The sequence below is a fragment of the Artemia franciscana genome, chromosome 2, assembly GCF_032884065.1.
Source record: "Artemia franciscana chromosome 2, ASM3288406v1, whole genome shotgun sequence".
In the NCBI taxonomy this organism is placed as follows: Eukaryota; Metazoa; Arthropoda; class Branchiopoda; order Anostraca; family Artemiidae; genus Artemia; species Artemia franciscana.
In genome coordinates, this window is record NC_088864.1 from 18,357,628 (window position 1) to 18,371,793 (window position 14,166).

Genomic DNA, 14,166 nt, shown 5'->3' on the forward strand with positions numbered 1-14,166 from the left:
GATTAAAAAATAATAAGGCTCTAATAAGGCTTTTAATACTAGAGTGCTAGCTGCTCATTTTATGACCAGAAAAGCGAAATATCAGTCAAATGAAACAGGAAAAGTCAGAGTAAAAAGGAAATCAGTCACATACTTACAGGAAAAGATATAGAAAAGACTGAAAAAGTTTGTGAGTTGTTGAGTTCTTTATTTAACATTAAAATCCATAAACAAAAAAATTACTTCAAGACAATCTCCCCCATAAGGCTCCATGGCCGGGAAAGAACAGGGGAGAAAAAAATACCAACAACAAAAAAATATAAACAAAAACCAAAAATTGAGTCGCCCACCTCAATAATCTCCAAAAAATGACAAGCTAGGCAGGGGGTAGCACATGATTTCACCGACTCAATTAAATATCCAACTCAATCCAGAGACATCAACTCCAAGGGAAACCGGAATAAAAAATAAAGACAAAAAAAACAACAAACAAACAAAATTATTTACTAGCTAGAAAATCTCTAACATAATTTTTGAACATACCAAACGAGTGGCAGCTTCGTACGAACTCTGGAAGCGTGTTCCAGATCCTGTTGCAAGCTGTCAGAGGGTTGAAGTCAGACCTCACTGACGGTGTGTGAAGAACCAGTAAATTGTTGGAAGTGCGGAGATGATAAGTCGATTGATCAGAAACAAAAGATATATTATTACATAGGACAGCAGGAAGATGGCCGTGCAACTGTAAAAAAACGAAAGAAGAACAAGAAAGAAAATAGAGAGATTTCAAATCAAGCAAGGGTTTAAGTGAAAAACGGTTAGTTTCCTAATAAGAGTCCTTGCTTTAACATAAAGTTTTGAAAGTGGCTTCAGAGACGAGGGAAAAGTTGACATCCAAATAACAGAACAATATGAAACATAAGACTGAACTAGGCTGCAGAACAAGAGTCTAAGAATCGACCCTGGAAATATATATTTGAGCTTTCTAAGGATTCCAAGACTCCTGGAGACTTTCATTTTAATCAGGTCAATATGATACTTGAACGAAAGAATTTCGTCAAGCAAGATGCCTAGGAATCGAACGTAGCGATCCTTAGGTCTACTTAGAGAACCTCTTGATACATTTATTTCATTTAAATCAGGGCAAGCCTTTGAGACTCTGGAGAAAATGTGACACTTTGAATTTGGGCAAACAGGTATTTGTGAGGATGAATTAGTGACAGTACTAAAAGGATTAAACAATAATAAGGCTCTAAGGGCTGATAGTGCAGTAAATAAGTTTTTGAAGAGGGTAGTTATAAAGTTAGAGATATGCTATTGAAGACTTCAAGCATGATTTTTGAAAAGTAGGATTACCTTACAGAATACTCTAATGAAACCCCTCTATAAGAAAGATAATAAAAGTGAGTGTGGTAATTATAGAAGCATGGTTTTTGTAGGAAGCAAGTTACTTAGTACGATGATACTTTCTAGACTTTTTAGATGCTGTAAATAAATCCTCAAGAGAAAAACAGTGCGATTTTCGGAAGGGGAGAGGTTGCTTCCATCAAATTTTCACTCTTGGAGTAATAATTGGGAATTCCCTTAGTCATCAAAATGAATTTTCAAAAGAAATATATATTTTTGATGTTTTGTGAGTTCAAGATGCAAGAATAGGTTTAATAATTAATATTAATAAAATGAAGTTGCTAAGACTGGGAATAAGTTAGGTGAAAAGGGGATGTTGGGTATTGAGAAGATCCATTTATTAGACAGCTTCACTTATTAGGTAGTATTATTATTAAGGAGAGTGGAAGCAGTGAAAATATTAACAGTAGAACAGCCAAGGCAGAGGGTAGCCTATAATTTCACAGTTGGAAAAAATTCTGAAGAACAGGAAGATAATTTTGCGAACCAAGATTAGAAAATTGGAAGCTACTGTGATGACAGTTGTCAAGCATGGTTCTAAGCGCGGGCGATCCGAAAAATGGGGGGGATTTTGCCAAATGTTTTCCAGAGATTTTGTCTACGGGTTGTTTTGGTTACCTGGTTAAGTGACCATATCTCAAGCAATCAGTTGTATCAATGAGAGAAAGGTTGAGATGGCTAGGGCATGTTCTGCAGATAAAAAATGACAGATTGCCAAAGATCGCTCTTGTTAGCCAACTGTTTAAGGCCAAACAAAAATCACTTTGTCCCCAAAAGGAGGTATAGGGTGTCACAAGGAAAGGTTTAAAGGAAATGGGAACCTCTAGGGAGGGTTAAAGAGGGAGGGTATCAATAGATTCGGATGGAGGAGGAGCCTGTGTGTCCTTATTGGCCTCAGGTGGTTTGGATTTGTAGTGGGTTTTTAGTAGTAATAGTAGTGGTTGCATGGCTGAGTGCCCGAACTGGAGCTCTTTGGCTTGAAATTCAAGAGATTTTGAAGACACTAACTACAAGTATTGGACTATAATTGCCGTATGGACCTCTTAAAGCCAAATACTTTATGCTACCTGATGACTTCTAATTTCCTCCCACATTCGCATCAAAAATTTTTGAGTTTATTGACTATAGACCTGCGGCTAATATTGCAGTGTAGAAATAAAAAAAAAAATAATGAAATTAGCTGCATATCCACATCACAATTTCACCTGAAATTTTTTCTGATCCCACTTTTATTCGAAAAAGACTTTAATTTCTGGTGGTTTTTAAAATCATACCGTAAATCCCCCCTCCTCCGTGGAAAATTCTTCTCATAGATACCCCCCACCCTCTAGTAAAGAGGTGCTTCCGCATAAATTCCCTCTGCTATCCTCTGATAATTTCTCCCTTAGAGAATTCCTTCCGTGGAAAATCCCCCCCACATACAGATAAATACTCTAGACAATTCCAACCCGGTAAATATTTCCCCTCGGTTATTTCTCTTATATCTTATATCCATATGTGAAATTGAGTCGGCAAAGAGAAATTAAGATAAATAAAAGGAATTTTGTATAGGAATCTTTGCAAATTCCCCCAGTGTAAAATTTCTCTTGGAAAGTTCATCCACCGGGAACTTTCCTCCCAACGGAAAGTTATTCCCGTAGAACATCTCCCAATACAAAATTGTCCCTTCCCAGGAAAATATCTGTATACTTCCCAATAAGAAATACTATACGTAATCAACGGGCACATTTTCTGAATTAGAAACCTTTCCCAAGGGGTAGCAGGATGCGAATGTTATCGTCAAAGACATATTTGCTGCGCTTTGCAACTATGTTGAAAAAAATTGCCATCTCAGAATTGTGATCGGATGACTTTTAGGAAAAAAGATGGGTGAGAGGGGGGTTATTTGCCCTTCAATCTTTTTGGTCGCTTAAAAAGGGACTGAGAACTTTTAATTTTCATTCGAATTAGCCCTTTCTCAATATTCTAGGAATATTGGTTCGATGTTATCGCGCTAAGAAAAAAAAATGGACAAACACGCATCACTGATCTTTCCTCTGGCGAAGAATACAAAATCCAAAGTTTTTGCAGACGGAAAGTTGAAAGATCAGTGTTCTCAGATACGCTAAAATCTGTTTGATTTTCATTAAGATTCCTTGACTTCTTCGAACATGATGCAAATTTTCTCAGGCTCGTAGCTTTTGATACGTAACAATAAACTTAATGAATGTTATATGTACGGAATTTGCGCAATAAGCTTATTCTTTTGATATGTCTATTGATATCCAAATTTCGTTTTTTTTTAGAGCTTTGGTTACAGTTGAGCTGCATTGCTCCTCACTTTCAGTATACGACAATACTACGAACTGTTTGATTTTTAATTACAAAGACGTTTTGCTTATGTGTTTGGGAGAGTGTAAAAAAAATCATCGAGACGACTTACCGTGAACTTACCGTTTAATACTAGTATTAAACTTTAGTTTTCCATCGTGTGTCACATGACCAACAGAATTAAACTATATCCTGTTTCAAACAGTTTGGTAACAAACTGTTGTAAGAGGCGACCCAGCTCAATAGTAACAGAAACTCTACAAAAATAGAATTTTGATACCAATAGTCAAACAGTTCGTGGTAACGAACTGTAGTAAGGAGCGACCCGGCTCAATAGTAACCAAAAGTCTAAAAAATAGAATTTTTTATGCCAATAGTTACATCAAAAGAATCGGATTTTAATGCTGATTTTAAATATATAAGTTTCGCCAAGATTCATAAAACGAACAGAAATTATTACGCATATGAGGGGTTTACCTCCTCGTAATACCTCGCTTTTTACGCTAGAGTATTTTTAGTAATTTCAACTATTTATTCTACGGCCTTTTTGATTCAGGGGTCATTCTTAAGGAATTGGGACAAAATTTAAGCTTTAATGTAAAGAGCGAGGTATCGACGAGGGGTGAGCCCCCTCATATACGCAATAAAAACATACGAATATAGAAGTTCGCTACGTAAGTTAATTCGTAAGTTACGTATATTTTTTACTTATGAAAACGTTCGTAAAAAATTAGAAGTTATAGTCGCCTTTTTAAGTAATCAAAAAATTGGAGGGCAACTAGGCCTCCTCTCTCGCTCCTTTTTTTCAAAATCTTCCGATTAAAACTATGAAAAAGCCATTTAGCCCCCCAAAAAATTAATATGCAAATTTCGTTTTAATTATTTATGCGTGGAGAGCCAAGATAAAAAAAATGCATTAATTAAAAAAGGTCCAGAAATTAAACAAAAAAAGTTTTTTTTAAATGAAAGTAAGGAGCGACATTAAAACTTAAAACGAACAAAAATTACTTTGTATATGAAAGAGGCTTTTCCTCTTCAACGCCCCGCTCTTTACGCTAAAGTTTTTTACTGTTTTAAAATGCAGAGTTAAGAGAAAGAGTCAAACTTTAGCGTAAAGAGCCCGGCGTTGGAGCGACCCGGCTCAATAGTAACCAAAACTCTAAAAAATGGAATTTTGGTACCAATAGCTACATCAAAAGAATCGCATTTTAATGCTGATTTTAAATATATAAGTTTCATCAAGTTTAGTTTTACCCATCAAATATTACGAGCTTGTGAAAATTCGTGTTATTTTAGAAAATAGTCATTGAATCTTAACAAAAATTACACCATCAGATTCAGCGTATCAGAGAACCCTACTGTAGAAGTTTCAAGCTCCTATCTACAAAAATGTGGAATTTCATATTTTTTGCCAGAAGGCAGATCACGGATGCGTGTTTATTTGTTTGTTTGTTTTTTTTTCCCAGGGTCATCGTATCGACCCAGTTGTCCTAGAATGTTGCAAAAGGGCTCATTCTAACGGAAATGAAAAGTTCTAGTGCCCTTTTTAAGTGGCCAAAAAAATTGGAGGGCACCTAGGCCCCCTCCCACGCTAATTATTTTCCCAAAGTCAACGGATCAAAATTCTGAGATAGCCATTTTATTCAGCATAGTCGAAAAACCTTTTAACTATGTCTTTGGGGACGACTTACTCCCCCAGAGTCCCCGTGGGAGGGGTTACAAGTTCAAAACTTTGACCAGTGCTTGCATATAGTAATGGTTATTGGGAAGTGTACAGGCGTTTTCAGGAGGATTTTTTGGTTGGAGGCAGGGGTTGAGAAGAGGGGGATATTCTGGGGGAAGTTTCCATCGAGGAATTTGTCATGGGGGAAGAAAATTTCCATGAAGGGAGCGCAGGATTTACTAGCATTACTTAAAAAAAAACAATGAAAAATTAAATATGAAAAAGTTTTTTTTTCACCTGGAAGTAAGCAGCAGTATTAAAACTTAAAACGAACAGAAATTATTACCTATATGAGGGGTTCACCTCCTCCTAATACCCCACTCTTTACGCTAAAGTATTTTTAGTAATTTCAACTATTTATTCTGCGGCTTTTGTGATTCAGGGGTAATTCTTAATGAATTGGGACAAAATTTAAGCTTAAGTGTAAAGGGCGAGGTACTGACGAGGGGGCGAACCGCCTCATATATGTAATAAAAACATGAGAATACAAAAGTTATTTAAAAGCTAATTTATAAGTTACGTATGTCTTTTACTTATAAAAAGATTCGTAAAAAATTAAAAGTTCTAGTTGCCTTTTTAATTAACCGTAAATCGGAGGGCAACTAGGCTTCCTCCCCCGCTCTTTTTTCTCAAAATCATTCGATCAAAATTATGAGAAAGCCATTTAGCCAAAAAAAAATAAATATACAAATTTCGTTTTAATTATTCCTCTGCGGAGAGCCAAAATCAAAACATGCATTGATTCAAAAACGTTCAGATATTAAATAAAAAAACAAGTTTTTTAAATGAAAGTAAGGAGCGACATTAAAACTTAAAACGAACAGAAATTACTCCGTAGATGAAAGGGGCTTTTCCTTCTCAACGCCCCACTCTTTACGCTAAAGTTTTTTACTGTTTTAAAATGTAGAGTTAAGAGAAAGAGTCGAACTTTAGCGTAAAGAGCGGGGCGTTGAGAAGGAAAAGCCCATATTTACAAAAATGTGGAATTTTGTATTTTTTGCCAGAAGACTGCATGGATGCTTGTTGATTTGTTTTTTGTTTTTCTTTCCCCTGGGGTTATCGTATGGACCCACTGGTAATAGAATTTTGCGAGAAAGCTCATTCTAAAGGAAATAAAAGTTCAAATGCCCTTTTTCAGTGACCTCAAAAACTAGAGGGCACCTAGGCCCCCTCCCACGCTCTTTTTCTCCCAAAGTCACCTGATCAAAATTTCAAGATAGCCATTTTGCTCAGCATAGTCCTAAATCCTAATAATTATGTCATTTGGGACGACTCAATCTCCTATAGTCCTCGGGGGAGGGGCTGCAAGTTACGTATAGTAATCATAGTAATCATATATAGTAATGTAGTGTTTACATATAGAATAGTTATTGGGAAGTTTACAGATGTTTTCAGTGGCCCTTTTCACGTTGAGGGGGGGTAGGGAGGAGGTGGTTACGTGGTAGGATCTTTCCATTGAGGAAATTATCATGAGGGAAGAGAATTTCCATAAAGGGACCGCAGGATTTTCTAGAATTATTTAAAAAAAAGTTTCAGCTGGAAGTAAGGAGCAGCATTAAAACCTAAAACGAACAGGAATTATTACGTATATAAGGGGGTTCGTCTACTCCACAATAATCCACAGTACCGAGAGCATTTAGGCCTCCTTCCCCTATTTTTATCAAAATCGTCCAATCAAAACTATTAGAAAGCCATTTGCCAAAACAAAATTAATAAGCAAATTTCGTTTTAATTATTCATGAGCGGTGAACCAAAATCAAAACATTCATTAATTCAAAAAAGTTTAGAAATTAAATAACAAGAAACAAGTTTTTAAACTGCAAATAAGTTTTTTTTTATTGTTTTAAAAATTTGAGTTGTGAGAAAGAGTCAAACTTCAGCGCAAAGAGCGGGGCGTTGGGGAGGGGACAACCGCTTTCATATACGAAATTATTTCTGTTCGTTTTAAGTTTTTATGTCACTCCTTAAATGCAGCTAAAAAAACTTTTTTTATTTGATTCCCCTTAAAAAATAAATAATATAGTTTCCTAAGTCAATTTCAAATAAGGCAAAGTTATGGAAATGGGAGAATTTATGGAAATGTAATTCATAGAAAATTTCACTTTAAAGCGATGAAGCATATGCCTTAAAGTGGTGTAACGTAAGGATATTCAAAATGGACTAGAACGTGCATAATCTAACATTAAAATTTCAACATTTAGGTTCCTTTTATTACTGTTTCTATTGGAATTGCGATTACAGACCTTGTATGTTTGATAAATCCTCCCGTTTCATCTAAACTAGGTTTGGCAAACAGGTACTTTGCTGCTATTCTTACATATTTAATCCATAGTTCAAGCTGACGATTATTTTAATTACATAAATAATTCACCCCTTTACTTGAGTCAGAACATAAATAATGTTCTTTTTCAGGAATACTTTTAACATCTCTGAGATACTCGATAGCCTTCAAAAAGGCTATGACAAAAGAGTACGTCCACTTTATGGGGGACCTTCTGTGGTGATTGAAGTTACACTGTATATTGTTGGCATTAGTGCAGTTTCAGAAGTAAATATGGTATGTTAAATAGTTTATACACAGAGTGCTTACTTTCGAACCATGCTGGCACTCAAAATTGAGTGCCGTCTTTTTTATTGGCGTAAAATACCATACAAAGAACGAATTCGGATTTGTGCTCTTTTTGCAGGCACGGAATTTAATATAGCAAGAACAGAAAAAAAAAAAATTTCAGCATATGCTTGAGGAATAATGTGACTGGCTTACAAAAATTCATCATAAAAATAAAACTAGATCTACATTGCATGGGCAACGTGTGGTGTTGCGGCAAACTTTGTGGTGTTGCGGCAAACTTTGTTCGGCTTCACCGAGTAAAGTGTTGCGAAAGCAACACTTTGGTTTTGTTTCTGAGCTTCGATTAAACGCTGAAGCTGTTAATCTGTGAGAATCTTAAAATAGATACTAGGTACACCAACTTACAAAAGTTTCAAACCCCTCATTGCAAGTAGCAAAAGTTGCGAGCCCTTCATCGCTGAATATGATTGTAGCCTAACAGCTGATTATTACTTACAAGTCCCCTACATGTATTACCACTGGAGCCAAATTGGACTTAATATCAAATACACCGGAAACACATAACACGTACGCCAACTAGCGAAAGTTGCGAGCCCCTCATTGCCGAAGATGATTATAAGCTAACAGCCGACTGTTGCTTAAAACTCCCCTATATGTCTCACAATTGGTATTGGCCTATTTTTGGTTTCAGTGTGTACCATACTACTGAAGTTGTCAACCCCATTAAACTTTCAAACTGGTATATCTCAAGAAGGAATTTTTCTACCAAAAAATGGATGACATATTCTTTGATCAGCTTCATCAAGAGCTATCGACTGCCGTCGAAAAAAAATCTATCTGCCTTAGTTCAAAAGTTGACTTTTTTGCCGTAGGCCAATTTTCTAACGTCATCACTTAGAAAGGAGCAAAGGATAAACTCTAATTTCTTTAGCAATGAAAGAACTTTTAGAGTTTAAGAGGCATATCTGATACCATTTCTGTATCAGCCTACTTTTGGTTGCAGTGTGTACGTTACTACTAAATTGGTTAACCCCATTAAACTTTCAAACTGGTGTATCTCATGAAGTAAATTTTCTACCAAAAAATGGATGATATGTACTTTGATCAGCTCATCAAGAGCTATCGACTGCCACCGGAAAAAAAATCTATCTGTCTTAGTTGAAAAGTTGACTTTTTTGCCGTAGGCCAAGTTTCTAACGTCATCACTTAGAAAGGTCCTAAGGATAAACTCTAATTTCTCTAGCATTGAGAGAACTTTTAAAGAGGCACATCTGATACCATTTCTCTACCGCAATCCCAAGTGCGAAAAATCGAATGATAAACTCAGCTGAAATAACGAACAGAAATGAGTAGAAACAATAAATTTTTGGCTCCAGGCAAGAATTCTACGAAGCTTTCCAAAATGCAAATTCATAGTCATCAATCCGGCCTAGGGTCCACACTTTCCGTAAAAACTGCAGAGGTTAGATTCTTACCACTTTCTAGAAATAAGCTGAAATCCGGGTACTAGAAAAAAAAAATACGACAAAACCAAAGTGTTGCTCTCGCAACACAATAATCGAAAAAAAGCGTTATTTTAAGCATGGAATTATAACACTGGAATCTCTCTTTGTCTCTTTAGTATATGTTTGGTTCCCATACCTAATGTAAAATCTGTCTACATTTTTTTCTGTTCGACATTTTAGTAACTACTAATTCTGCTTCTAACAGCTCAGTACAACTAAGGGAACACTATACAAATATTTATCAATTTCTTTGCTATATTTACCTCAGAACCTTCAACGGAGAAGTCCCTGCCACTGATAAACTGGAAACAGAGTACTCAGTATTTTCAGGGAAAGCTTCATGTATCACGGTGTTTCAAGGTAACTGACAACCCCACGTAACTGAGAGGAATGGACAAAAGTCACAAATGTCTCTAGGCCCACGTGTATCTCTTGGGCTGCAACAAGGTTGTAACGTATGTTTTGTAAAAAATTTCAATTTAGACAGCCTCCTGGTACTTTCCAAAGAGCTAATGAATTTTGCAACAAAATGTCCCAAAACTAATGTTATAGGCATTGTAACCTAAGTGTAAAGCAGTTGACTCAAAATGGACTTGCAAAACAAAACGAAATGACACGCAAACTTGATGAAATTAGGGATCGTCAGCCCACATGCGCTGCTACTTCACACCCGGCTTCAGGTTTTTCCTGTTCTATATGCAGCTGTGTTGAACAACTGCTCTACAGACATACAGAATCCATCTGAATGTAAATCCTTCATTGGATTTCCGAGGTTAAAAAAAACAAACTGGTGTGCGCTAAGCTGCTCTGAAAGACTAAGAAGTTGATGCCGTCAATACTCATGTGCATTTAAAAACTTCTTCATAGGAAGGATAGAGTTTAGCATATTATCTAAATAAGATAGTGTGACCTTTTCTTTTTATGGGGGCATTGTTTCGGAGGATCAAAATAAAAATTATGAAATTTTTGCCTATGAAAGCGAGGCCATTATGTTTTTTTATCTAAACCCCTCAAAATTCTCCCTCCTATAACTGCACCAGTGAACGTGAAGGAATTTACCAAACAAAAGTTTGAAAATACCTTTTTTTGCAATTCCTTTTGTAAGATTTCTAAGATAAGTTACCGTAAGCTTCTTGAGGAAATATCGTATTTTTTTCTTTTTTCCCACCTTTCAAATAACATAGGATTAAAAAAAGGATGTGAAAGGCTCAATAAATTAGGTTATTTAGCCTTTCTTCCAATTTGTGAAAATGTGATCTTCTTTATTATGGCTCTTTAAGCTATTATGTTTAACTTTCCTGTGATGTAGGAGTCGTTGGTATTTCGAGGAACTGTCTGGTTTTCTGTAGATTAGAACCATCAGCAAAAAATTGATGTTTACAGAGACTATTTCAGATATGGTGTCTAATACAATTTATTATCGCCTTACGTTAGGCCAACAAGTAAACTACTTGAGTTTTTAGAGGGTGTGGGAGGTAGCCCCTAATGTGTACTTTCTTAACATTAATCTTTTGAGATGTTTCGGAAAACATTTTTATTGGATTGTGGGGGTGATGGTATGATTTTATTCTTTACCTTTGTTTCTTGGAAGCCGATTTCATAAATGTAATATTCGACAATAGAGCCAACTGAGCAATTATTATTCATCCTTCTCAATTTCCTGTCCTCAAAGGGGGAAACATTCATCAAAGTTTCCCCTTATCTAACATCGGTTTATTCAGGAGTCTACAGCACGTCGTTTTACATCATCATTAGTGGGTTATAATCTATTTCAAATGCTTCCAACCGTTTTAAATTTGTCATTATTTTTTCTCTTGTCGCTTTATTTAATGCTATTATTTAAAAAAAGTAAAGTATCTCATACGTAACATAAAAAATGAACTTAAGACCTAAGAAGAATAAAAATTAAAATAAGAAGAATAAAAATAAAATTAAATTAATGTTCCACCGATTACGTGTAAAACTAGCATATATCTAAATTATATATGCAAAACTTGCTCAAATAAACTGACTTGTTATATTTTCAAGATACTTGAAAATAAGTGCTTTAAAATCAAAAGTGAAATAATTTTCACTCGTTGGCTTTTTCAAACCCTTTGGACCACAATTATCGTTTTGTGCGGCAAAATGGCAAAAAAACACCACTCCTCCTTGGCACTATCTTATTTCCTGCTTAAAATGTCAGTAGAACTTCCAATTCCCTTTCTAACGAGCCCTCTTCCGATATTCGAGTAAAATTGATTATATTCGATCAACAATGCATAAGAAGAACGAACATACACACAAATAAAAATCTATCCGTCATCATCCTCCTCAGGGAAAAAACAGTTAAAATTTCTTGTTTTTGTAGTTGGGGCTTGAAAGTTCTACAATAGTTTCCTGATATGCTGAATTCTATTATGTGATTTTCATCCAAATCACTTGCTATTTAGGGAATTTTTTCCCTTTTTGAAAATAGTACTCGATTTCCTCAGTTCAATAGCTTCGACTGTATAGCTTTAAACTAAGGGGACTTTTACAGTCCCCTCAGTGAGTATATTCACTGTCACCATAAAAATCCAATTCTCTGATTGTATGGACTGTTCTAAAACGCCTTCTTTATAGTTTTGGCTTTTATTAGCACGAGTCGTTCCTTCTTCATAGTTCGTTACCATGAATAGCTTAAAATATAAGAAAATAAAGATAAAATCCAACATGTCCATTTAAACGTTGGTAAAACAAATTTCTTGGTAAAATTCGCCTCATCACTCCTGGGAAATTTCTAGACAATACTCACGACTTTTCCCTCCAGCACTCCCTACTCCCCACATTTTTTATGCCAATAAGATATTTGGTTACAATAAGAAGGGACCTATTACCCCTTGGAAACTACATAGCATTTGCCCTTGATTCTGATTAATGAATAGTTCTTCTAGTTTGGTCTGTTTTGGTGAGTTTTTTAAGGATAAAAAACCTCTTCCTAGCTAAATTATCTATTATGGGTTGAAAAATGGGTCTCCCCGCAGTAGTATAATATTTGTAGGAGTGAATACATAATGTGCTGAAAGTAAAAGGTTAGAGATTGCTTGTGTGGGACTTCGATTCTTGTTTATAGAAAAGTAATGTCAAATGTGGAAAGCCATGTTGTGACCAAGATGGTCCCAGGATTGCAAAAGCTTCCAATTCTTCTGGAGGTCACAAGGACTTCTTCCTGTCCGGTTCCAAGTGCCTTGTGTTGAGACGACCTGCACTGATCCCGCACTCTATCCTGCACTGGTTCTGGGACCGTCCAGATCAAACAAGCCACCTCTGAAGAACTAAAGACCCCTTCATTCCTATCGACTCCACGTCACAGCGTTATTCTTGAAGCTTTGTGCTGAGTTTTGTTCGCACTTTCAACAATCCGTAACTCGTGCGTTCTATCGTATCTCGTTAACAAATTTTTCGTGTGGTGACTGCATTTTAGTTGCTATAGTATCTTGATTTTTATAACTTAATCGATTGATTAAAGGGCGCCATATTTATGACATGCGTGTGAAAGTGTGTCTTATTCACAGTGCTTCTGTTTATGTAGATTTGTTTATAATTATTTAAGTACCCATAGTAAAAAGCCTTCGGCTTGTTCTGAGTTGGAATCTAGCACTGAATAATGGTTGCAGCGGGAGTTTTAACCTAATAAAGAATCAAATAAAGGGAATCAGGCAGAGGAATCACTCAAATATGACATCATACCCCAAAAAATTAATTTTTGAGAGATATGTGTAGTATAACATCTAATATCAAATATATATTTGTTATATCATCTAGTATCTGAAGATGCAGTTTTCATAAAAAATTGTACTATTTTTAGATATTGTTGTGAGTTTCCTGAATAAAGTTGTCATCAATGGTAATTCTAATGGTGTTACTTTTTCATCCGGCACCATTTTCAAGGGTTTTCAGACTATTTATCAAAATTACTATAAATTAACTTTCATCAAAGTAGTTTACTGTTAAAACAAATTGAGATAATAATTACCATCCCTGAATCATCAACAAATGTTAATTTTTTCTTACTAGGCAGTTTTTTAAAAACAGGTTCTTTATTTTTTCGATACTTTGGAGTGTGGTTTTACTAGGTTGCAAGAGACCAGTTATTGCGTATGCTTGTATATATTCTTTATTGAAAATGGCTCGATAATATTCCTGAAAATTTGACACATTAGCATTTTCTGGCCTAGAAAAAGGACAATTTAGATTGATCAAAACTTTGAGAAAATTCATTTAGAGACATAATTTTGGGGAAATATTTTTCAAACGAATGAAATCAGATAGGTGATCGTATCGAGCCTATGATCATATAAGATCAGGAGAGAGCTCGTTCATGAAACCATAAGAAATTCCCATTGAAAACAAATTACATTAATCAGAATTAAAATCAGCTAAAACAAAAAAAAGAGAAAAAATTGTGATCTTTGCATTCAGTTTTGAATAAATGCATTGAATATGTGACCGAAAGAGCACTATGAGAAGAATTAGAACGCTGCGATTAAATTTGCGCATATAAGACATGGGACAACAAGTGTTAATAATAGCATATATTTCCCAGAGATGATTGTATCGAACCTTTGGTCCTGCAAAATTCCCCTCAAGATCATGCAATATTCCCACTAAAAACAAATTTGCATAAACCAGGCTAAGTTAGAAGAAAGTAC

At 35.4% G+C, this 14,166-nt stretch overlaps 1 protein-coding gene across 2 annotated transcripts in view; it reads left to right on the forward strand.

Annotated features, from left to right (window-relative positions):
• The window catches only part of LOC136038076 (gamma-aminobutyric acid receptor subunit beta-like), a 208,159-nt gene that overhangs the window by 24,105 nt on the left and 169,888 nt on the right, over positions 1–14,166 (forward strand). For both annotated transcript variants that reach the window (XM_065721074.1, XM_065721081.1), the window contains exon 2: positions 7,829–7,973. In XM_065721074.1, the coding sequence (XP_065577146.1) occupies positions 7,829–7,973 (145 nt within the window). The remainder of the gene's footprint in view (positions 1–7,828; positions 7,974–14,166) is intronic.